At 42.9% G+C, this 23,362-nt stretch overlaps 1 protein-coding gene across 7 annotated transcripts in view; it reads right to left on the bottom strand.

The window, feature by feature from the left end:
- Positions 1-23,362, bottom strand: part of TSNARE1 (t-SNARE domain containing 1) — a 508,015-nt gene that overhangs the window by 308,241 nt on the left and 176,412 nt on the right. For all 7 annotated transcript variants that reach the window (XM_055705272.1, XM_055705271.1, XM_055705270.1 and 4 more), the window contains one exon: positions 17,752-17,821. In XM_055705272.1, coding sequence (XP_055561247.1) covers positions 17,752-17,821 — 70 coding nt within the window. The remainder of the gene's footprint in view (positions 1-17,751; positions 17,822-23,362) is intronic.

Below are 23,362 nucleotides of genomic sequence, written 5' to 3'. Positions count from 1 at the left end.
AGAACAATCTCACTAATATATTCTGATGGCTGCATACAAACAAAACCAGGCAATTGCCAGGTGAACAGACACCTACGTATATACATACACTTTGATCAGATCTTAAAGCTTCAGTTAAGTGAACCAGCGGTCACTGGGAACTAACATATCTATGAATTCAGCATTTAATTAATAAAGCCGTAAGATGTGATTATATTAAATCTTTGAGTCAAAAAGATATCAAAAAGTGTGCGCAGGAAAATAAAGCAAATTCACAACTGTTACATATAACAATGGGCAGGAAACAAAGGATAAGGCAGGTAGATTAGAGTGCAGATGTGCTGCTGCATCCACCAAGGTGGGAGGCACTGGGCTGTAAAAGATGTGCAGTTGTATTTGCATAAGGCAAGAAAGTTCACAAAGAAAGGGAGTAATTTTTGTTAAGCCAATTGATGAGGGAGGGAAGAAGGGCATGGAAAAAGCAAACATGAATGCTTATGGGTACATATGAAAGGATGGAGTCAGCTTTCTGTATTTTATTCAACTTTATTATGTATCGCATTCTTTTGAAGTCAATCCTGTTCTTCATTTCACCCAGGAATTATTCAGAGTTTGTGTTTTCTAGGCATCTTTGCAATTTTACAATCATCTTACACTGTGCCAAGGGTAGTTTAAAATGTAGTATGAGGTTCTTTAGTTACGTTATTTATTTTTCCTGGATTCTCTGAACAGTGCTTCGTTCTTTCTTAGGCAAACTTTGATTTCAGCTAGAAACTCTATTCCTCCATGAAAACAGGAGGCGATGGGAAAAACAGTGAGCCGTTCACACGCTCATCATAAATCTCTCCTCTCTCACAATAAACAGTTCATCATCTTCCAGCTCTCCCTCATGCTGATGATTTTCCCACTCTACAAATGCCAGATTTAATGCCTCCTTCAGCTCCTACTCCCCTCTTTGTGCCTCCATCCGCGCCATCATTTATGAATAAAACGCTGCCTGTATCATCATTTATTAAGCTACCACATTTTCTTGATAGGTCCAACAGCTCAAGTTAGTAAGACACTGTCTGTACAGAGAAACCTCAGAGAGGAACGTCACATCAGAAACTGTGGAGCCTCTCATGGGAGACTCAAGGGAAGCCTTCTTTCTAGGACAATATTCACATATAATGCACCACAGAACTGGTAAGCTTGCCTGCTTGCACTCCTCCTCTTCCCATTTTCTTTTTGTAAGGGAAACCAAGCTGCTATACCCTGATGTTATTTGGGTGTATTCTGGCTCCTGTTGAGATGCATCTGTCTCCATAAGAACTCCTACTCAGGTGTTAACCAACACGTAAAAGCAGCAGATTTGGCCATGACCCAGCAAGGACTGCTTCTTGTGAACTGTTCAGATCATGATACAACAGAACCGTTAGCATTATACAACAGAGGAACCAGCTCTTTGGACCACATCTTTATTCTCGTTGTTTTTTTCTTTAGCCCTAATCAACACTGAATAATTCCTTAATGCTTTAGAAAAAGTAAGACGTTAGGGCTCAGCCAACTACTTATGTCTTGAACTTGACCATTCCCTGCCAAAAATCTAGGAAAAAACATCAATTTGAATACAGTTCAAGCCAAAATTCCGCCATGAGAAGCAAACCTCTAAACAACAGAAGTACACTCCAGCAATTACATTTACAGCAAAGTTACTTTGCTCAGGGGTACTTGTCCCTCACCTTGAGTCCTGCCAAATACCAAGGGAAGAGTCTAGAGAGGCAGGCCACCAAGGTGCACTTCTCAGTAACGCTACCCATCTGCACAGGAATAATCTCCTTTTGCTGAGAAGGCACAGCAACTCATGCATAAACCAGATCTTCCCAGCGCTCTCTATCTTGCAGCCCCCGCTGAATGCAATGAGGGAAGCAGGTGCATCTATGGTTTTACATATATTATTTGGATGGGTAGATTGGAAAAATTGCTCAGGCCAGTCTAGGGAAAATGTACTTTCTCTGAAAAGGAAATTTGGACAACTGCAATAAGAGATGCTCTGGCTTTCGAAGAGCTGCACAATCACTCTGTGATCTAGCAGCTGGATTAAGGAATATCTTCACAAGCAAATAAGCGTTTTGCTTTTAGTGGGATATAAGCATCACTGACAAGCATGAGCATCTCTTTTTTCCGCTTTATCCATCATCTTGCCAATTGATAAGTGTGAGAAGTGTACTGTACATACTCATTTCACTTCTAAACAATAAAGAAAAAAAAGTCAGCAGTCTTGAAAGAGATCCCAAATACTAAAATATTCAACATTTAATGCATTTTACACATTTGAAAGAGAAGAGGCATATAGCTATGACTGTATATCCAGGTCACCCACATAAAGTGATCTCTGCTCTTATTCTTATATATGTTACCTGTGTGTTGCAAGACAGAGCTTGAAGAAACCTTCTCAGTGGCAGCAGAAACTACTGCAGCAGGATCAGGCTCTGTAACTGCTCCACTGGCCACAAAACTGTGTCCCTGAAATGACAGCTGCTGAATGACTGTTTAGATAAATGAAAATCCCAAATTCTTTTTTTTTTTTTTTTTCTTTCTTTTCAAATCCTTCCATGTCTCAATTCTTGTGTCTGTCTGGAAGACAGACACTCCTCATGCTGAACATAAAAGGCACTTGGAAACACAATACAAGATTATAATTATATATATCTAATAAATTGTTTAACGTATTTACATAAAGGTGTCTAATAGTGTACATAGACACAGAGATATATATATACACCCACATACACAATTTATCTATAGTTATATACTTGGAAAAAACCAGTTAAATGCTAAAGTAATACTTGTTGGTTACAATGTTTGAGCAGAAAGAAGCTGAGCCCCAGTGACTTCATAAAAATTAGGATGAAATATAGCTGATGTTTCCTTGGCTGTGACTAATAAGCACTAAACAGCATATGTGATGTCTACTTGGAGCACTTCTCTCTAAGGCAATGGCCATGGCTCCATGAGTATGACTGGGATTACTGGGTCCCAACATTACACCCCATCTCCCAAATTCTCCTGGCTAAGTGTGCAAGTGACCTTAGACTTGGGAAAAGTTGTCCTCCAAAAGCCCACAACTGTCTATACAGAAGGAACCACAGTGGGAAGAGCTGTATTATAGGAAACAGGTGGGTTTGGACATGACTTTTGCTAAGAGGCAGTTGTCCAAGCCAAGGTCAGATGCTGGCATTAAGCTGTCTCACATGTGAGCCCCACAGAAAAAGCAGCTTGGATACGAGAAAATACATGATGAATATTGCCCTACGTCTTTTAGCTTATTTCATCTCCCATAGCAATGACCCAAGTGACTTTTCCTACAAGGCAGGATAGGGAAAAGCCACAGTCCTAAAGTCCATCACCTCCACCCAGAGCATCCCTCCCTCCCTTGTTTTGCCAGAGGTAGAATGGGCAGAAGCATCCTGACACTTCCCAGAGGCTGTGCGCCTGCTGTGGGAACCATGTCAGGTGACATGTGCCCAGTCTGATGCCCAAAAGCATTTCCAGTGTCAAGACCCAACCACCCATCCCGAGAGCATCAGCAGCAAACTGCAGAGATCAGCTTCCCATCAATCCTATTGGCAATCCATTTGTTAAATATTTTCCTGTTTACACAAAGCCAGGCAGCTCAGGAGGCACCCACAGAGCTGACAGTTTTAAGAAGAGAATATTCCAAGTTCTTTTGCTTTTTTTCTTTTTTTGATTCCTTATGACCCCATTTTCCCTCCCTAATTTTCTTCCCCTATGTAGAAAACAGCTACAGCATGTAAAACGCCAGAGGCACAGTCCTCTTGCCATGAAAACAGATGCTTTTTTAATTGTCCATCTCTCAGGCATAATTGGTTGAACGGAGACACATATAAAATAGGCTGCAGCACATGTGTCAAGGGAGGGAGCTTTCCTCAGCTGGTGTGAGAGGAAAAAATCTCCATCTACCAGCCTGAGAAATGCAGTAATTTAGCAGGATCCACTCACATTCACTTTTCAGTGCCATAATTAGCATGGTCTGGTCCCATAATGTAGTAACCTTCACTTTGTGACCCAACCTTCTCTTTTTATGGCTTGTTAGCAGCGTGGTCATTCAGGTACAGCCCGGAAAAAGGAAGAAACATCTATGAAGCTACGGGACAGTTGCCATCCATGGTAAGGGAGCACTTGGGTAAAATGCACAGGCATCTACTCACCAACTTTAAATATTTCTTGTCCTATTCCGATCCTATCTACACAGGAGAAAAAGGTTATCCCTTTTTGTGGTCATATCCTCGTTGCTGGAAACCTTTTCTCTCATCATTCCAGTTAACTCCAGATTTAACCAGGGTGCAAAGACCCTGTGCTCCCAGGTCTGTTTGAAATCGTATTTAATAAAGAAGATTAACAACCACAATGCTGGTAAAAAAGGATTTAAAAAGAGAAGAAAAAAAGTGTCTTCTTTTTAATTAAACTTGGTTTGCTATTAGACTGAACCTTTCATACAAGATTGCTTCCCAACTTTGTGATTAATTCACTGTAAACCCCTACAAATTCACAAGGCTTATTTTGTCTATCTGCAAAATGGAGAAATAAAACTAGGACCTAGATTTCCAGCATTTCTACTGAGGCTTTTAAAATGCCTGTTGCTATAGTACTGTGAAATCTTTTTACAAATGAGCCTGAAATATTATCAGCATTTCAATAGGTAATTACAAGGGGGCGGGGGGTGGTGATGGGGTGGTGGTGGTGGAAATCAGTATTTTTTCCTGTGTCCTTTAAAACCTTTAAACCTAGATTTGTAATTGAAGTGCAAACTGACCTTTATAAACTGTACAGCATCGCTAAAACACATTATGCTGCAGGGCTTGGGGGAATTTGCCATGCTCAGCAATTCAACAATCTTACTTTCTTTCACTTGTGTTCTTCAGACAATGTGACATAGCTGGATTTTCCCTCTATTCCAGAAGCAAATCAAGCAGGAGAGGTTAAGGAGCTTTATCAACACTATAATCTAAATCTCCTGTCAACTTGCTGCTGTAACCTGCTTTTTGGCAAATAACACTGCTGTTTTGCCCACCTTCTCAAACATTTCATCAGCTAATACTAACCCATATTAAATCCCATTTGCAATCTGCTGGCTCAGATGGTTAAATGGTCTACATACAGAAATGATCCATCCACGCCAGTTGAACCATCTCGGATGGTTTTCTCTCTAACCTGGTCGTACCGTAACGTGACTGCAAACACGTGCGTTCCCATAAACACGCAACAGAAATGCCAGGCGCTGGACTTTGCGAGTGGATGATTCTAGTGAAAGGAAACAAGTGCGCTTAAAGCTTCACACGGGGAAAACCAGTGCAATCCTGCACATAAGCAGGAAGCCCTCACGGTACGGATTTCACAAATTTCTTTCAGTTCTTAGGAGTCCATCTGCAGACAGTAGTTTTAACAGCACCCAAACCACGTCAGCACCACTCTCTGCCAACACAAGCCCAACTTGTCCTGGTCCAGCTGCCTTTGCGCTGTCATAGAATCATACAGGTTAGAAAAGACCTTTCAGATCATCAGGTCTAATTGTTAACCCAGCACTGCCAAGTCCACCACTGAACCATGTCGCCGAGCGCCATGTGTACATGTCTTTAGATACCTCCAGGGATGGTCACTCAACCACTATCCTGTTTCAGCACTTTACAACCCTTTCAGTGAACAATGCTTTCCTAACATCCAATCTAAACCTCCCCTGGTGCAACTTCAAGACATTTCCTTTTGTCCTACCACTTATTACTTGGGAGAAAAGACCAACAATTCACCTCACCAAAACTGCCTTTCAGGCAGCTGTAGAAAGTGATAATGTGTCTCCCCTGAGCCTCCTTGTCTCCAGGCTGAACAACCCCAGGACCCTCAGCCGCTCCTCACAGGACTTATTTTCTAGACCCCTCACCAGCTCTGTTACCCTTCTCTGGACACGCTCCAGCACCTCAATGTCTTTCTTGTAGTGAGGGGCCCAAAACACAGTGTTCAAGGTGTGGAACCTGCATATGCATCTGCAATGTAAGGCTGCCTTTCTGCTCTCATCTCCTTCCTTCCACCAGGGACAGGTTCACCTGAATGAATGGTACTAATTTACTTCCCCCCATCCCACAGGCAGCAGCATTTGTTTTGATCAAACTTATGTCAGCTTGTATTGCCTCTTTCCTTTAACATCTTTGCTTAGTCATCTCAGTAAGCTCCCGCTGGTCCTGCATAAGGCTGTGACCAAAAAGGCATCTAGAAGTAGCATTTTGGCTCAAAGGCAGAGCTTGACAGCTCCTAGACAGCATAGATCAGGTACATGCTAATTTTGGTCATACCCAGGATTTTTCAGTTTGCACCTCTTGGGAGTCAGCACCAGAAACAAAAGCTGTGGCTCCTTCTCCTGCCATGTTTGTATTCCTCCTCCACTCCAGGTTTCACCTCCAAGCAGCAAGACGACTCCAGCCACAATCACTTCCCCTCAAGGCCACAAATTTCTTCATTTTTTTTAACACCATCTAAAAAGGTGTTACACAAGGCTTTGGAGCACAGGGTTACTGTTTCTTGCAGCTTAAGAGAAAGAGAAGGAGAAATACAGTTGAAACACAACACTTGTTCAATGCTCTGCATTTCAAGTGCTCCAACAAGTTTGCTTTCTTCATCTGCACCTTTTGTAACATGGTTGTTGCCATGGGACCAAGTGGCACCAGCACTTGTGATACTCAAACATTCAAATTTTATTGAACTGTTTACTATTGCAAAGTGCAGGGGGTCATGTGTACAGCCCTGACCTTCTGGACTGACTTACTTTATATTAATATTAATAGAATAACTTTTAAAGGAGGATGAAAATTCTTCCTCAGCTACTTTAACCCCTAAGGACGTGTACTAGGGAACTAATACTTTTTTCCCCCTCATTATCTTAAATCTATAAAGAAAACCACCATTTTCTGACATTACGATCTTGGAAAGAAATATGACATTACTTGTTCATTATTCTGCAAGACTGAATGCATGAAGATCACAAGATGCGAACAGGCAAGCTCTCCATGTACAAATTGCATCTGTGTTTTGTGAACAGAAAGAGCAAGTAAGGAGACAGCAATATAAAATGCCCTGGTAAACACATATAAACCCCTTGAGGTTTTACTTTCTTCAAAATAAAACACATATGTTTGTTGAACACTTGACCTTCAGCTTTGTTATTCAAGAGGAGGTCATGGACCCACGGCTAATCACAGGCATTTTCTGCAATAAATCTGCCAAGTTACATGCTAAATTCCAAATGCTGAGATATTAGTAACAACCAGTCAATGGTGTATTAAAATTATCATTCCTTGGCTTCTCTTTTCTTTTCTTTGTAATTTTCATGCCGCACTACTCAATTCTCTTCTTCCAATACATCTTCCCAAAAAGCATCCTCATCTGGCTTACCCAGTTCTACTTCAAACAAGGTAGGGAAAGGGGCTTATTCCCAATCCCCTGAGAGACTTCATTTTGATGTCCCATTACTGCTCTGTGGAAGTGTTACTTGCCCCAAACCATCTCCTTACTCAGTTAAAACATCCAATGTCCACACAAACCACCCAAGGATTTGATTAACCCCTGGTGATACCACCTGCAATGGGAAGATGGATGGTTGTCTCTGTGCAGAGGGTTTATTATGCTCCTGATTGAGCACGGTATGAAAGGAATCACCCATTAGAGCGCTGCAATGAACAAATGCCGTGATACTAGCAATCCAGAGCAACTTCTCCAGCAAGCAACAGCTTGGCAGATCCTCATACTCTTCTCTGAGATTAGACTCTATTATTTTCTTTCTTTCCCCCCCCCTCAAACCCAGCAAATCTTCCAGAGGACGGTAATTGCTTCAACAGATAGCCTGCAGAAATGTGACCGAATGGATCAGCTGAAGCCACAGATCACAACAAACATCATTCTCGTTGATGGGACCGCTGCTCCTGGCTTTATGGCCAGTGTAAGACTCACAGAATAAATGAGACCTTACACAAAGCCAATAGAAGTATTCCAATAAGCATTAGCATGTTTGGATCAGTGTGTCAGATCCCTGAAGGACTCCATGGCAGAATGGATGCTCAGCCCTGACAACGGTGCACTCCATGGCTGCAAACATGAATTATTAAACAAACTTCATCCCACAGGTCCCTCCAGTCAATCAATAGGCTCTGCATCACTGAATGTCTAACTGTGGGCATAAAAACTTAGCATAAACACGTAGCCATCCTGTCCCCCCTCCAGGAATTTTGCTTTGGTCTAGAAAAGTTTACAAAGCTTGTATGTACAAATCCAGAGGCAAGTCACTCCAATCAGGATCTTGAGTCATTAGATAAACTTCCTGCCCATGGATATTTCAACAGAAATGAAAAAAAAAATAAAAAAAAAATAAAATTTGCCCTCTGCAGGCTATGCTAACAGAATGTGAACTCATCTTTCACTATCTCTAACTCTGTGGGAGAAAAGAGGCAAAATATTTGAAGTTAGTTTGATTTCTGAGGTGAGGGAGGATGAACTTTGCTCTGTTAACTCAAAATGCCAATCTTTAACCTAGTACAATTCCACTCCACATTTCATTTCTAACACACGAGAATGGCAAAAGAAGTAAACCCCCAATTAAAAAGCTGGTATTTTGGCTAATAAAAGGCGGGGGGGGGGGGGGGGGGGGGGGGAGGGAGATCTTCATATTTTTCAGCTATTAAGCTCAGAAAAGCTTCTGAAAAATTAACAAAAGTATTGCTGTTATAATGGTGGTCCAAGAGATGAAAAGGAAGTAGCTTATTCTATTAAGTTATTCCTCCTGCTGTCACCCACAAAACAAAAAATAAAATAACATCAGCGTGAGTTCAGCATTTCCAAGATAAATATCTTAGAATAAATGTATGAAAAGACCAAGCATGGCAGTATTTTTACACACAGCAATATGTGGCTACACTTCTGGTAGTGTCATTTTTTCTCGCTACAAATAGAGCGCTTGCTCGAGGCAGCAGTTGGCTTCCAAAATGGGAGCGTACACTTTTCACCTGAGGCACCAAACCAGAAGGGGTGCGTGAGGTGGGGAGAAGGCTTATTTATACAATATCTAGTCACTGGCAGAAGAAAAGAGTCATCTCTCTGTTTATCCAGATCTGTGCTCTGAATGGGCGGAAAGACTGCAGAATGATACTGCAGAGCCTGCTTCCTTGGAGTGAATGTGCAGACCTGGGCTCACCCTGTGGAAACCAACTTCTGTTCCTCACTTCCCCTTAAGATGTTACAGCCATAGCGTTTAGCCAGCCCGACCTAAAGCTGATGGGCAAATCTGCAAAGTGGAGATGGGAACAAGAACATGTGGGAAGGCTGGGGCTCCCATGCAACGCAGTTTTCACCTGAAGAGACACCAGCACTGAGTGGGATGCCATGGTCTTGTTTCCTTGACTCACTGAGACACCAAGGAGTGATCAGAAACTGCAATCCAAGACATGAAAGCATGAAAAAATGAAATAAAAAGCAGCGGCATTAAGAAATCTTCCAAAGGAAAAGGGAGATACTTGGTTATCCCACAGGTGCCATCTTTCTTTGTCCCCATCTTGCATCTCCTGGAGCATCCATCACTTGCCACAATTGCTCCATCGCTTCATGGCTTAAAATTCACAGCCTGCTTCCAAAGGCTGCCTTGATGGGGGGAGATGCTATTGCTTTGGCCAAGGTTTCTGGCCACCTCAGACATCTGGCAAGGGCAATCTGGGAGGAAAACACTGAAAAGAAAAACTTCTCTGACAGATTGATTTGTAGTGACCATTAGAAACTGTTCAGGCATGTGAACAGATACTCCAAGGACCTCTCTAAGCAGGGAAGGTGGTCAAAAGCAGATGAATTTATCATCATTGGAGATTTCTGCGGTTCATCACCAGCTTTTGTAATTTATCACAGAGATGCCATTTAGCTGGAGCTCTGGGATTCTTAAGGGTGAGATCTGTCACATAAATACAGCTATTAATGCAGCAAGTGTATTATACAGTTAAATGCAAATGTTGCAATCTGGCAACCCATTTTTACTGCCAAACCTAGAAGGTTTTTCATGTCAGAAATTGATGCCAGCAGCGATAAATGGAGTATAGATAAAGTTAATCCGACCGCTTTGAGTTGAACAGGGAAGGTATTACTTTGAAGGTTTAACATATTAAGGGAATCAAAACGACATTTCAAAATATTTATGGATTTTTTATTTTTTATTTTTAAAGCTTATACAAGCAGTATAACAAAATCATATAAAATGTTATTAAATCCTACCCTTAATTAAACATGCTGACAGTTAAAAGCTTCTGTCTGAATTACTTTAAAAAAAATCTTCTTTCAGTAAATTACAACTTTAAAATATCTTTCTGCTCTAAATGAATCTGCATTCCACAGGAATTAAAACCTTTTTAACAGAAGCTTTAAAAATAAAAAAAATGGAAAAAATTAAGCTATACCTCCAACTTATCAAATGTAAAGGTAAGATAGTGAAGAAAAAAGGAAACAATACCCATAAATGATAAAATGAACAAGCAAGAAGTCTTTACTGGTTGATGTCAGCTCAGAAAAGCTGAGGGGCACAGATTCATCTGCCACCCCAGGAGGTCGGTGAGGCTCCTAGCCATGAGGACACCATTCAGCCTCTCTTGACCATACACAGATGAAACAGGGTATGTCCAAAAATCATTTCAGTCCCGCTAAGTTACAAGCAACCCTACAACTCACAAAAAAGCCTAGGGTCACTCTGCTGCTTTGTGAAATATTTGTTGGGTGGGAACAAACTGAGCCGTCTTAATCATTCACCCTGAAGGTAAACTATCAGTAGTAATTCTCTCATTTGATTCAGGGGGGCACCTACTGCCACTTGAGCTGTCCTAGCATGTCACCATGCCTAATGTTGTTACTTCAGTAGTGAATGAACTGAATTCACAGTCCTGTGCCGAAACTTCCAGCCCTCCTACATGTCTCAGAGACTCTGGGGCATCTCAATAGCCTCAAGAGTCACCTATCTTATCAGGATGAGCTGAAGCTTGGCAGACACCGTAGACCGAGCTCACATAGATGCCTACCTTTCGGTGCCTAATCCATAAGAAGGCGATTTGAACAACCTATGTCAAGCAAGTGCCATACCTGGGTCCAATCCATCATAAACTTAAAGATAACGTTTCAACAGTGCTTCTACAAGTCCAGCAAACCACCTCAGACTGACCCCGAGTGCACTGACCAGCTCACTGCCATTCTATATTTGACTCTCACTGTTCATAGAGGCTTCAAGTCTGGATAAGGATGCTTCTCTGCAAGAGCACCCCAAATGGTGAACCCTGCATAGGTCACGCTGGAAGTGCTTCACCACAGGTATCACTTGATTTCAGGGTTGTGTGGTGGCAAAGCAAACTAATGAAGTGTTTTTACTCTTCACCCACCACTCACCCCCACCCCCTGCTGTTGTGGCAAATTGCCTGGGAAGGGTGAGGAAGATGGAGTTCCCTCTAATCCCAGCAAAGAATATGGCCAACTACATATGCGTTTTGGCATAACTTGTGTGCCAGGGAATACAAGTGCCCTGTGAGATTAATGTTTGGCCCAAGGGCAGGTACGAGTAGCAATCCAAAAGCTGCACTTTTGGCCACTTCCAGAATCATTGCCTTTGCCTCACCCCAAAGCAGCTCAGATCTCAAACTGAACATTCAATTTGTAAAATACTTTGAAACTCCTTTGCAGTCCTGAATCATAACCACTTCTGCAGCACAGCCCTAATCACATCATGAAAGACTAGACATCAAAAAGCATGCGCTTTGCCAGTGCTCTGCAGATAGTGAGCGCTTTGTGGGTGTATATTCACTAATACTGCTGAGATGGGACACTCGGGCTGTAGCCATATGAATTCTCTGCCATGCACCATCTTACCCAGGATAGCTGTACCATTTCAATCAGAAAAACAGGTTTATTTTCTCACACCATGCAAAAGTAGAGCTCAGCCCTCTCTCAGTTGCAGAAAAAAGCCCTATGTATTTCAATAAGCACAGTTTAAATAAAATAATTAATGCAAACGGAAGAGGGATGTGGAAGCTAAAATTTGGACTTTTCCTCAAATCAGGAGAAATCAACGCATTTTGCTGTATGGATGCACTCAAAAATCTCATCAGTATTAAAAGCTCTTAAAATATCCTTCTTACAGCTCCTCCTTAAACAGGCTAATTCTTCTGCTAGTGGCTGGTAAAGTATCCAAAAAAGTCAGGGAGTGAAAACTCATGGGCTATACCCCAGACACACTTAAAATTGGGTAGTATGCAATGACCATAACTCAGTGCAATATTTTTCTTGCCCTTGCACATGCAATGAGCTAAGGTCAAATGTCCAATAAGGAGATGTACTCCTTCCTGAGGAGAGCAATGCAGGAAGCCTGGTTTGAGGAGCACTGATGGCTGCTATGGTCAACCAGCCTCCACAGAAAGGGCATCAAGGACCCTTCATGCCACTAAAACCTCAGTCACATGGTTTCAGCATAGCCATCAAATGATACTTGCAACCTGCATGACCACTTTTCTTTTCCTAGAATCGTTTACCTTGAAAAGAACTTTAAGATCATCAAGCCCAACTGTTAACCCAGAACTGCTAAGTGCATGACTAAATTGTACCTCTAACCACCACATCTACACACTTTATGAACGCTTCCAGGGATGGTGATTCCACCACCTCCCTGGGCAGCCTGTTCCAGTGCTTTATAACCCTTACAGGAAAGAAATTTTTTCCTAATATCCAATCTAATACTCACCTGGCACAACTTAAGGCCATTTCCTCTTGTCCCATCACCTCTAACTTGGGAAAAAAGAGTGACATCTACCTGTATTTACAAACTACTTGCTGGCAGCTGTAGAGCAGGGGTCTTCAAACTACAGCCCACAGGCCGGATACAGCCCCCCAGGGTCCTCAATCCGGCCCCCGGTATTTACAGACCCCCCTGCCCCCCCCCGCCGGGGCTGGGGGGGGAAACCAAGCAGCCGCAGATGGCTGCCTGCCACTGCATCCACACGCCGGCCCCCTGGTTAAACAGTTTGAGGACCGCTGGTGTAGAGAGTGAGAAGGTCCCACCTGAGCCTCCTTTTCTCCAGGCTAAACAACCCCAGGTCCCTCAGCCGCTCCCCATAAGACTTGTGCCCCAGACCCTTCCCCAGCTCCGTTGCCCATCTCTGGACACGCTCCAGCACCTCAATGTCTTTCTTGCAGTGAGGGGCCCAAACTGAACACAGGGTTCGAGGTGCAGCCTCACCAGTGCTGAGCACAGGGGGACGATCACTGCCCTGGTCCTGCTGGCCACACTGTTTCTGATACAAGCCAGGATGCTGGTGGCCTTCTTGGCCACCTGGGCCCACTGCTGGCTCAATGGTCAGCCGGCTGTTGACCAGCACACACAAGTGCTTTTCCACCAGGCAGCTTCCCAGCTGCTCTGCCCCCAGCCTGTAGTGTTGAGTGGGGTTGGTGTGACCCAAGTGTGGGACCCAGCACTGAGCCGTGTTGAACCTCACACAACTGGCCCCAGCCCATCAGTCCAGCCTGTCAGACACCCCTGCGGAGCCGTCCTTTCCCTCAAGCCGATCAACATCCCTGCCCAGCCTGGTGTTGTCTGCAAACATACAGAGGGTGCACTCAACCCCGTCATACAGATAATCGATGAAGATATTAAACAGGACTGGCCCCAATTCTGAGCCCTGGGGAACACCACTTGTGACCCAGTCACAACAGGACTGTGTCAGGTTGTTAAGAAATGCAAGATTCCCTCATCCCACCCCACCCCTAAAAAATTGCTGGGTTTACATTTGTTAAATCAAATTCTGTTCTCAGTAAAAAGAAAAATAATCTGGTGTCACACAGGTAAGCCTTATCCTCATAGCAACATTTTATAGGGGATACCTCTGGACCCAAGCCTCTGTCTGTCGCTGGGCAAAGCCATGCTTCACCCCTGGTGTGCTTGGTCAGTAATGAACAAAACATAAGCAAGACTGATACAGGGGAGCACACCACACTTCTCAGAGAGCATTGCCAAGGTTACAGGGATGCTTTCAATTCCAGGCTCTTTCTTGAGGGTGTTGGAAGACTAAGCAGACATACCCAATCCCAAGAGCAGAGGCTAGTTTTCACTGCCTTTTGCAGACAGCACTTTATCTGAGCGTTTAATTTTATTTACCTAAATTAAAAGCTAGTTTCCTTCAGTGCCTAATGTTGGAGAACTCCCTCATCCCATACCCTCTGGCTAAGGAGGCAGATAAATGCCTTGGGAGCTTAGATTATTAAACCAAAGGTCAGGAGGAGAAAAAAAAAAAAACCCAAAAAAAAAACCAGTTGATTTTTCCTGCAACATATCAGTACTTAACAAGCTCTTTGTAGGCAAACATCAGTGGAGAAAGCTGTCAGCATTGCCTGCTGGCCCTAGCTATTCACCCTAGCTACATGCCCCTTTTTTTCTTTTGCTCCCATTTCCTTCCCAGTTAATCCAGGGTCAGGTGCATTCCACCAACTCCATGCAGAGCTTCTTACGAGCATTTATGTTTCCCTTGCCAGGAATTCCAGCTCCAAGTGCATAGCACACAAATATTTGTGCTGGCTCTGGGAAGAGACTTGACCAAGATTATTCACTGTTGGGTCTCATATATACCCTACTCACACAGCAGCAACCAAGACTGCTTGGCTGACTAGAGCTAGCACTCCATTTGGGATGAAATCTCCCAAATTCACTTGCCACAGATACAGTCCTTATTCTAAATGACTCAGCTATCAAAGGGAGATAAACCATTTCAGAAATGGGAAAGGCCCAATTTGACAGTAAGAAGCTTGCCTTCATCTGATGCCTTTATACATCCTGTGCATAAGAGGCAGAAAGTCTGCATGAATTTGAAAAGGAGTCAGGCAATTCTATTTTCTTCTGGTTTAGCAGGACCCTGAAGCTAGGTAAGCCAATACTTTTGCAGTATACGGACTATGGTAGCCAAATGTCCCATGCGGCAGGACCACTATTCACCAAGAATCCCTAGTCACAAACTCTGCCTCCCCCCGCCTCCCTAACCATCTCATTTTAGGCAGAGCCTTAGTCACCTAGTTAGCATGAAAGTAGAAAGCGTGGCATTTTTACTATTTAGATACTCACAGACACTATTGTTTTCCTAATAGCCAAGGCTATAAACCTATCAAACGTTCCCCTCATTGTTCCCCAACCATCTCCCAAGTTAGAGGATATTCAAGGAGAAACATGAATCAACCTTTGAAGGAAAGGGGTCAAGTGGCAAAGAAGGAAGATTAAGCCATGATTTACAGCCGGGGAAGCAGAAAATGCTGCCCTAAAGGTCTCACCTGAAGAGCTGACCCTCTGCTTGCTCCTGAACATAGAGATATATGCAGCACTGCCAGGTCTTGTGATTCATGGCATGCTGCTTTTCGCTGGTGCAGCTCTCATGAGAGACAGGCAGAGATGCTTGTAGAGCATTCAAGGCTGCCTGCATGCATCTGGTGACTAAATAGGGGCAACACAAAGGACACATCAGTGTTAAGACAGGATGAAAAAACTGGAGGACTGAGGGGCAGACAACTGCTGGTCCTCCCTGGGTTGGCACCCTGGAACTGTTTGGTCCAGAGATTCAACAAGCCAAAAGGGAGAAATCAGGAGAGACCTCCTGCTACAGCACAGGGAGAGGGGAGGAACCAGGAGGGTGGAAGGAGACAGCTGGAGGAATTCTGGGGTCGATGACAGGGGCAGGGAAGCACAGTTAAAATTAAAATAAGCTGCATTTAGCTATCTGGACAATTAATGATAATTCTGAGATGAAAAATAATTACTGCAATTAGTGCATTATGCATCTATTTATGTAACTGCTCAAGAAAGAAGAAAATCATGTAGCCATGTTTTTGAAGTGCTCCAAAGAGTCAAGGAATTGATTATTAAATTACAAAAAAATAATAGTTTATAAGTGCAAGCACAATCGCTGCTCTGAATGACAAAGGCTTTCCTGGGTTAAGGATCTCCATCACTTATTAAAGTGGTTTATGGTCCAAATAGTTTTGTACATGTAAACATCTTTCATGATTACATCAGTCTCCACAGACTGAGTTTTTACTCTTACATTCTCTCCAATCTCTTAAATTTAGTTCCAAGTCTTCTGACTATTATTACTATTACTATTTTTAACCCCCAAGTTTGCAAACCAGAGTGTATGTGAATTAGGGCAGATCCAATTCACTGATGAAGGCGATGAATCGGAAAGGGGATAGAGACTGCAAACCAGTCTGAGAGTTTATATTGCTTTGAGAAGGTCAGTCAAGTCCATCAGGCAAATTATAATGTATAAAGCCAATATAACAAAATAGAAATCAAATTCTCCCCTTTGTTCACAGCCCAATCGCAGCAGGAACTACAGTCATATTCGCAAAATCAGAGCCACATTCCAAGTACTTGGTTTTAGCATGCAAGATGCATTAAGGGAAGCAGCTTTAATAAATTGTGCTACATTTGGAAAAGCCATTTTAATTCTTTAATTAGCATGCATACAATGAAAACTAACTGCACGTGTTTGTGTATACACATATATAGAAGAGTGTGTAATGAACTGTAACTATTGCAAGTGAAACTGAAGTTTCCATTTTCTTAGTGTTGTGCCACGTGACGCACGTTTCAACACCACAACATACTTCTCCTTCTATAAAATATCTTCTTGCCCTTTCCTTTTTTTATTCTCCTTCTCTTGGGTCCATGCGTTTTGGCAAAGTGGGGAGCAGTGGTGAGAAGGAAAAAGCTACACAAGCATCTGTGGTGTTTAACTAATTCCCAGCAGCCTCATGCTCATTTTACCCTAACCTACCTCCCTCGGTGGGATGGGGGAGAGATTCAGGAAGGTAAAAGTGAGAAAACTCCTGGATTGAGATAAAGACAGGTAAAGCAAAAGCCACACACACAAGCAAAGCAGAGCAAGGGATTCATTCACCACCTCCCATGGGCAGGCAGGTGCTCAGCCATCCCCAGGGCAGCCGGGCTCCATCACACATAAGGGTGACTTGGAAAGGCAAACATCATCATACTGATTGTTCCCTCCCCCCCTCCTCCTTCTTCCCCCAGCTGTATGTGCTGAGCATGTTGTCATACAGCCTGGAATACCCCTGGGGTCAGCTGGGGTCAGCTGTCCCGGCTGTGTCCCCTCCCAGCTCCTTGTGCCCCCCCAGCCTGCTGGCTGGTGGGTGGGGTGAGGAGCAGCAAAGCCCTTGGCTCTGTGTGAGCGCTGCTCAGCAGGAACCAGACATCCCTGTGTTGTCAGCGCTGTTTCCAGCACAAATCCAAACCACAGCCCCATACTATTATTAATAATATATTAATAAAATTAAGTCTAATCTCAGCCGAGACCAGTGTAGCATCCTACACTGGCTACACATTAAAAATAAATAAAACTAAATTAAAAAAACAACAAACAACAAAAAATAACAACACATACACAGCCACAGAAAAGCCATTTTTACTGTGGCCCATCATTTTCTGTTATCTACCTACCATTCTCTGCCACCTGAAACCAGCACAAGCAAAGCTTTATATGATCAATACACATCCTACCATCATTAATCACCAACAGAAAGGAAAAAAAAAAACAAAACGAAGTAAGCCTGACAAAAAAGTGTCCAGCTATAAAAACAAGACAGAAGAAAGGGTGAGGATAGGTGAGGAAAAAGAAAAGGCTGAGAGAAAGCAAGATCTGCAGCACTTCAAAACAAACTCACAGTCCATCCTGCAGCTCTTGAGTATCTTTTGAGGTCCCCAAAGATCGGAGGCTTCTTTCCAAAGCAGTCACTGTCAACAGCAGAGAATAAAACCATAAGGAATTAGTACAGTTCTACAGTGAAAAAATATTGGATTTTTATTCGTTTGTCTTTTAATTTTATTTTTTAAACAATACAGTGAAGTAGTGTTTGGACAAGGGACACAGGAGACAAAGGGGAGAACATCTAGCAATAGCTGTTACCCCAAAATGGATAAACTGGGTTCCTTGGATGCATAAATGGTGAAGCCATGTATCATGTACTATGACATGATGGGGTATGACTTCTTTTAACAGCAAGAAAAACTCTGTCCCATGGACCTGGCACAGATCTCTGACTCCTCCAGTCTCAAACTTTCTAACTCTTCATGTTACAGCAATGGCATGGAATTCCCAGGGCTGGAATTGTGCTTTCTGCCAGGAGACTGGGGGAGCACTCTTGGGAGTGGGAAGCCGCTGCTTATCATCCTCAGGGGGTACACCCCTCAGGAGGTACACTGCCCCAGAGAACCGTGTATGGAGCACCTCCAGCTGGAAATGTGCCCTAAATGAAGAGGCAAGAAATTGCATAATAATGATTAATTCCTCTGAAAGGCGATTAAGAGGCAGAACACTGTTGTCCATTCTGATGTCTTCTATCTCATTATTCAAGACTTCAACACTCAAAATCTTTTCTGTGTTTTGGCTCAGATAAAATGGAGTGCTTCACTGTGATCACCTCCTGTGTTTAAGCTAGAGAGCTTCTTGGGCTTTTCCATCAGGAGAGGAGAATACTCTACCCTAAGAGCAGCTTGAAGCTGGAAGCATGGTATGTTTTGCAATACACAGTGACTTCAGATTTAAGAAATATATGTTTGTGTATAAAAAAGTAGCTGAAATCTAGTACTGTTGCATTTTTACACCCTTACACATTCACTGTCTCAAATTCACTCTCATATTAACAGCAGGTCACTACTTTTAGACTTTGCATATCAAGTATGCAAAGCACTTCAGGATCTTCCACAATGAAGGATGCTAAATAAATGACATTCTTGATATTTACATGTGGGATTTTCTCAGGACGATTCCAGTTGCAAAAACTCATAACTCCTTATCAGTCACGCTTCAGTATTTCAGGAAGGAAAAAAGAACAGATTAGAAACATGGCTCAATTATTTCCATAGAAATTTAAGAAATCCTCTGTTTTAATGACTGTGCAGACTTGGACTTGGCCTGCAACTTTGAAGAAGTCATAGAATTATACTTCATCTGGCAGACAAAATCCCTTTTTCTCTTTTGGGCTTCATTGGGTTGACACTAAAAGTCACTAAACAGTATAAAAACTAACTAATGTGCCTGAACAACATGAATATTCAAAACAAGCTTAGATACCACTATATATTTTCACCCTACTTGCTAGATCGCAGTAACAGATTTTAGTGTAGAATTTGGCAATTCAGTTAGATAAAGCCTCAAGGAATTGTCTACAACTGAGCTAATAATTATTATCCTTTGCTGGATACACAATGTTTTAAAGAATAAACTTAGATCTCACAGATATTATATTTCCCTTTCTTCCCTCCTCCCTGGTCTTAAGAAATCAATCTCCCATGCAATCTATATATTGTCCCTTTCAAAGACAATATTTTGCATCCGTGGTGGGTTGACCTTGGCTGGACACGAGGTGCCCACCAAGTCACTCTATCACTCCCCTCCTCAGCAGAAGAGGAAGGGAGAAAGTAAGATGGAAAAAACCCCACCTTGTGGGTCAAGACAAAGGTGGTTTAATGAAGCAATAGAATAAAGCAAGAGCAAAAGTTGTGCACAAGGAAGCAAAGGAAAACAAAAGAAGTTATTCTCTACTTCCCATCAGCAGATGATGTTGGGCCACTTCCTAGGAAGCAGGGCTTTGATACGTGTAGTGGTTGCTCCTGAAGACAAACATCGTAAATAATGAATGCCCTTTCTTCCTCCTTTTTCTCATCTTTTATATCTGAGCAGACATCCTATAGTATGGAACATCCCATCGGTCACTTTGGGCCAGCTGTCCTGGCTATATCCCCTCTCAGGGTCTCGCCCACCCCCAGCCTACTGGTGAGGCGGGGGGAATGCTGGAGAGCCAGCCTGGATGCTGTGCAGCGCTGCTCAGCAGCAGCCAACCTCCTGGTGTGTTATCACCACCTTCCTAGCTCCCGGTACAAGCACAGCACCGTGAGGGCTCCCATGGGGCTCAGCCAGACCCAGTGCAGCATCATCTAAAAATATCTCTGGGCCCATCAACCCTTCGGAACAAAGTAGAGTGTGGTCCTTGGAGAACAGATATCAAGTCAAGGTAGAGGAAGCACTTGTGCAGCCATTGAATTTCTAAGAATGTGTTAAGACGTGTGCAACTCCAGAAGGGAAAACCGCAACTACAGCATCCAGGCACCTTTCTAAGCTGAGCTGCAACATCAGGGCAACTCAAAGTGAAAGCTACTCTGCCAGTGTCTTCCTACAAATGAATATGAGGTCAATGGAAGACAGATCTGATATGCAAGCAGTTCTTTGCAAAAACAGTACAGACCTTTGCTATTGCCTACTTTGGAGAAGATCAGAGTAGGAAGCCGCTTTCTTATTGCACAGAGGTGTTCCAGACTTCACACACACACCATTTTACACTGAGGCAAATCCAAGAGCTTTCACATTTCTTAAATATTTTGGAAAAGAGAAATGCAGGCAAAAGAATCCAAGACAGGAATGCAAAAGAAGAGGTAAGTGCTTGTCAGTCAGGTGACAAAATGACGGAGATGCAAGTCCCTATCCTAAAATCTGATCTAATATTATAATGTGAGCATAGTATTTACATACTTACATAAAGGTCAGTTATCCCAAAAGGACAAGGTACGCACTCTGGAACAGCCACAGGTAGGCACATGATATCACTTCTACCTGGGAAATAGCAGGACTGAGACTCCAGCTTGAGTCTACTGGTTCTTAGGGAGACTGAGCTGTTTTGGGGTAAATCTAACTTGCTTTGACCAAGAATCGCTCTATCAAAATCTGTGTCATTCCTGTGCTCGATGAAGAAAATCCCCCCAAAATTTACCAGTTCTGACCACGCCAGCAGTAACTCTACCAAAGAAGCACCATGTCAATCTGTGCTGGAGAGATGCTGTGAAGCCAGTGGTGTAACTGACATCTCGCTTTAAAAGCCTTGTACGCTGAATTTTATAAGGCATGCGCTAGTCCTCCGGGCTACGGCACTCAGAAGAGCTCACTGCTGTTGCAGCTGCAATGATTTACGTAAACTGAGAGTTTGGCTCCATTTGTCTATGCCATCACAATCCCTAAAATCAATGGGGGATAAGGAACCATCCTCAGATGGCAACGGAGATGTTATCACACCTGGGGGATGCTGAAAAATCCTTTGCTCAGCCTCTCAGATCAAGGTAATGGGACTGCGCATGGCACCAACCAGTCACAGGGAGTCATTAATGAGCAAGTAACAGGAATTAGAGAGGGAAGAGGCCCATTAGAGCACTCAGATTCTCCATCTGGCCAAAACAGGCCTGATTCCTCCAGTATATCCTCCACTGATCAGCCCTGTAGACAAGATGCACCAAACCGACCCCTTTTACGAGGGTTATTTCACTTATTTATAAGGCATATACCGAGAGGCAGCTAAAAGCTGTACACTGGAAAAAATGCAAAACCTTGATAAAAATAAGTAGGAAAAAAGGCATCAATAAGACAAATTCAGAGAGTATTTGAGCTTCTTTTTGTGGGTTTGGTTTTTTTTTGGTTTTTTTTTTTCCTTGAAAGAAAAAATCAGCTAAACAAAAAACTCCATAAAACTTGCATTAAGTCAAAGCACTATCAGATAACCTTCCCTACACTCAACAGGGACAGTCCCCAAAGAATCAGAGAAAGAAGGCAGATGCAAAGAAGAGGAAAAACCTCACCCTACCCCTTGACACTGTTGTAAAGGGGAAGGGGGGAGTGGGGGAGTCTGTGAGCTCACAACCTGGCAGGAGAGTGATCCAGTAGCACATAAACAGAACCAGCTGTCCTGGCTAAGATTCTTATTCTACACATGAAGACGTTCATTTTCACAGCAGAAAAAGGGAGCAGGAGATATTTATACGTGAGATCAGCCAAAATCAGCTCAGAGCTGCGAAGATCCCCCTTGGCCAGGAGGAAAGTTCTGAACTGTCCAAGAATTTAAATCACCCCAAAGGCTCAGACTTCAGCAAAAAGAGTAGGGAAAGCAAAGACAGACAAAGAGTGCAGTGATTATTACTTCTGTAGTGTTATTCAATTAAAAAAAAAACAAAAAACAAACCAACAAAAACCCCAGTGCTTTACAATCCCAGTACAAAGTTGACTTGTTTCATTAAAAATAGTTCTTAACAGTTACCCAAAACCAGGAAAAATACAGCCAAGGTTGCCCACACCCTGGTATTCTGGGAATCTAAACAACACACAAATAGCACTGGGAGCTTGTGACATCTTCATCATCCCAAGAGGGAGAAGAGCATTCCAGGTGCATGGTTTGGTCTCCAAACACCATGGGGAACCTGGAGAACCCCAAAAAGGCTGCAGTAAGGCAAGAAAAGAAGGAAAATGGGAGTGGTGATTTAATTTATGCAATCCTGTAGATCATTCAACGCATCATGCCCAGCGCAAGAGGAGTACAAACCAACCTCTGGTGAGCATCTGCAATGCAGCTGCTCGTTCCTTGCTCAGCCGCTCGCGTGGTGGTACACAAACAACGACACTGACTTTTGCTGCATGCTCTCAGACAGGGCTTACTGAATTTCCTGAAAAGACCATACAGTATAGCTGTATAGGGCATAAAGGATCAAGGGCATCCTTTCCCATTTTATAACCGTGCCAAATTCTTTACCTAATGTGGATTAGCTCTTCCAAATCTTAGCACTGCACTCAGCATTCCTCTCCTGAAAAGATGCGCTTTTTGGGAAAAGGCTACGAAGAAGTCACATACAAACTGAATGGAACTGACCTGAGCAGACAGAAAAATAATATGGGTGGTGAAGAGAGCAACAACAGTAGAGTATCTTATGGGCATTTCTTCAACCTAAAAGCACTTTAAAAGGCATTATAAATTCATAGATTCATAGATTTTAAAGGCCAGAGAGAGCAATTCTGATTATCCAATCTGATTTCCTACCATAAAATTTTGTCCCTTCAATCCTACATCAAGACTGTAGAGTGTAGCTGGACTAAAGTATATCTTATAAAAAGACATTCGAATCTTGATTTAAAGGTTCGAAGCAATGCCAAATCCATCACATCCCCTCCATATAGAGTTCTAATGGCTAGTTATCCTCATACAGAAAGATTGAATTTGTCTAGCTTTGACTCCTATCTCCTGATCTTGTTATGTGCGAGAATGTTAGATTAATGAGCCCTATGCTATCTATTTGACGTCTTTCTTCCCAGAGAGGTACTTACACACCATGATCAAGTCCTCTTAGATGTCTCAAACAGAAGTTCAGATGGCATACATTTTAAAGTCTGATTTGCAGGCTTCAAACAGTTGTCGCAGCTCTTCTCTATACCCTCTCCAATTTTTCAAAATAGTTTTAAGTACA

This window comes from Falco cherrug, chromosome 3 (assembly GCF_023634085.1).
Source record: "Falco cherrug isolate bFalChe1 chromosome 3, bFalChe1.pri, whole genome shotgun sequence".
In the NCBI taxonomy this organism is placed as follows: Eukaryota; Metazoa; Chordata; class Aves; order Falconiformes; family Falconidae; genus Falco; species Falco cherrug.
This window is presented reverse-complemented; position numbering and strand designations above follow the sequence as displayed.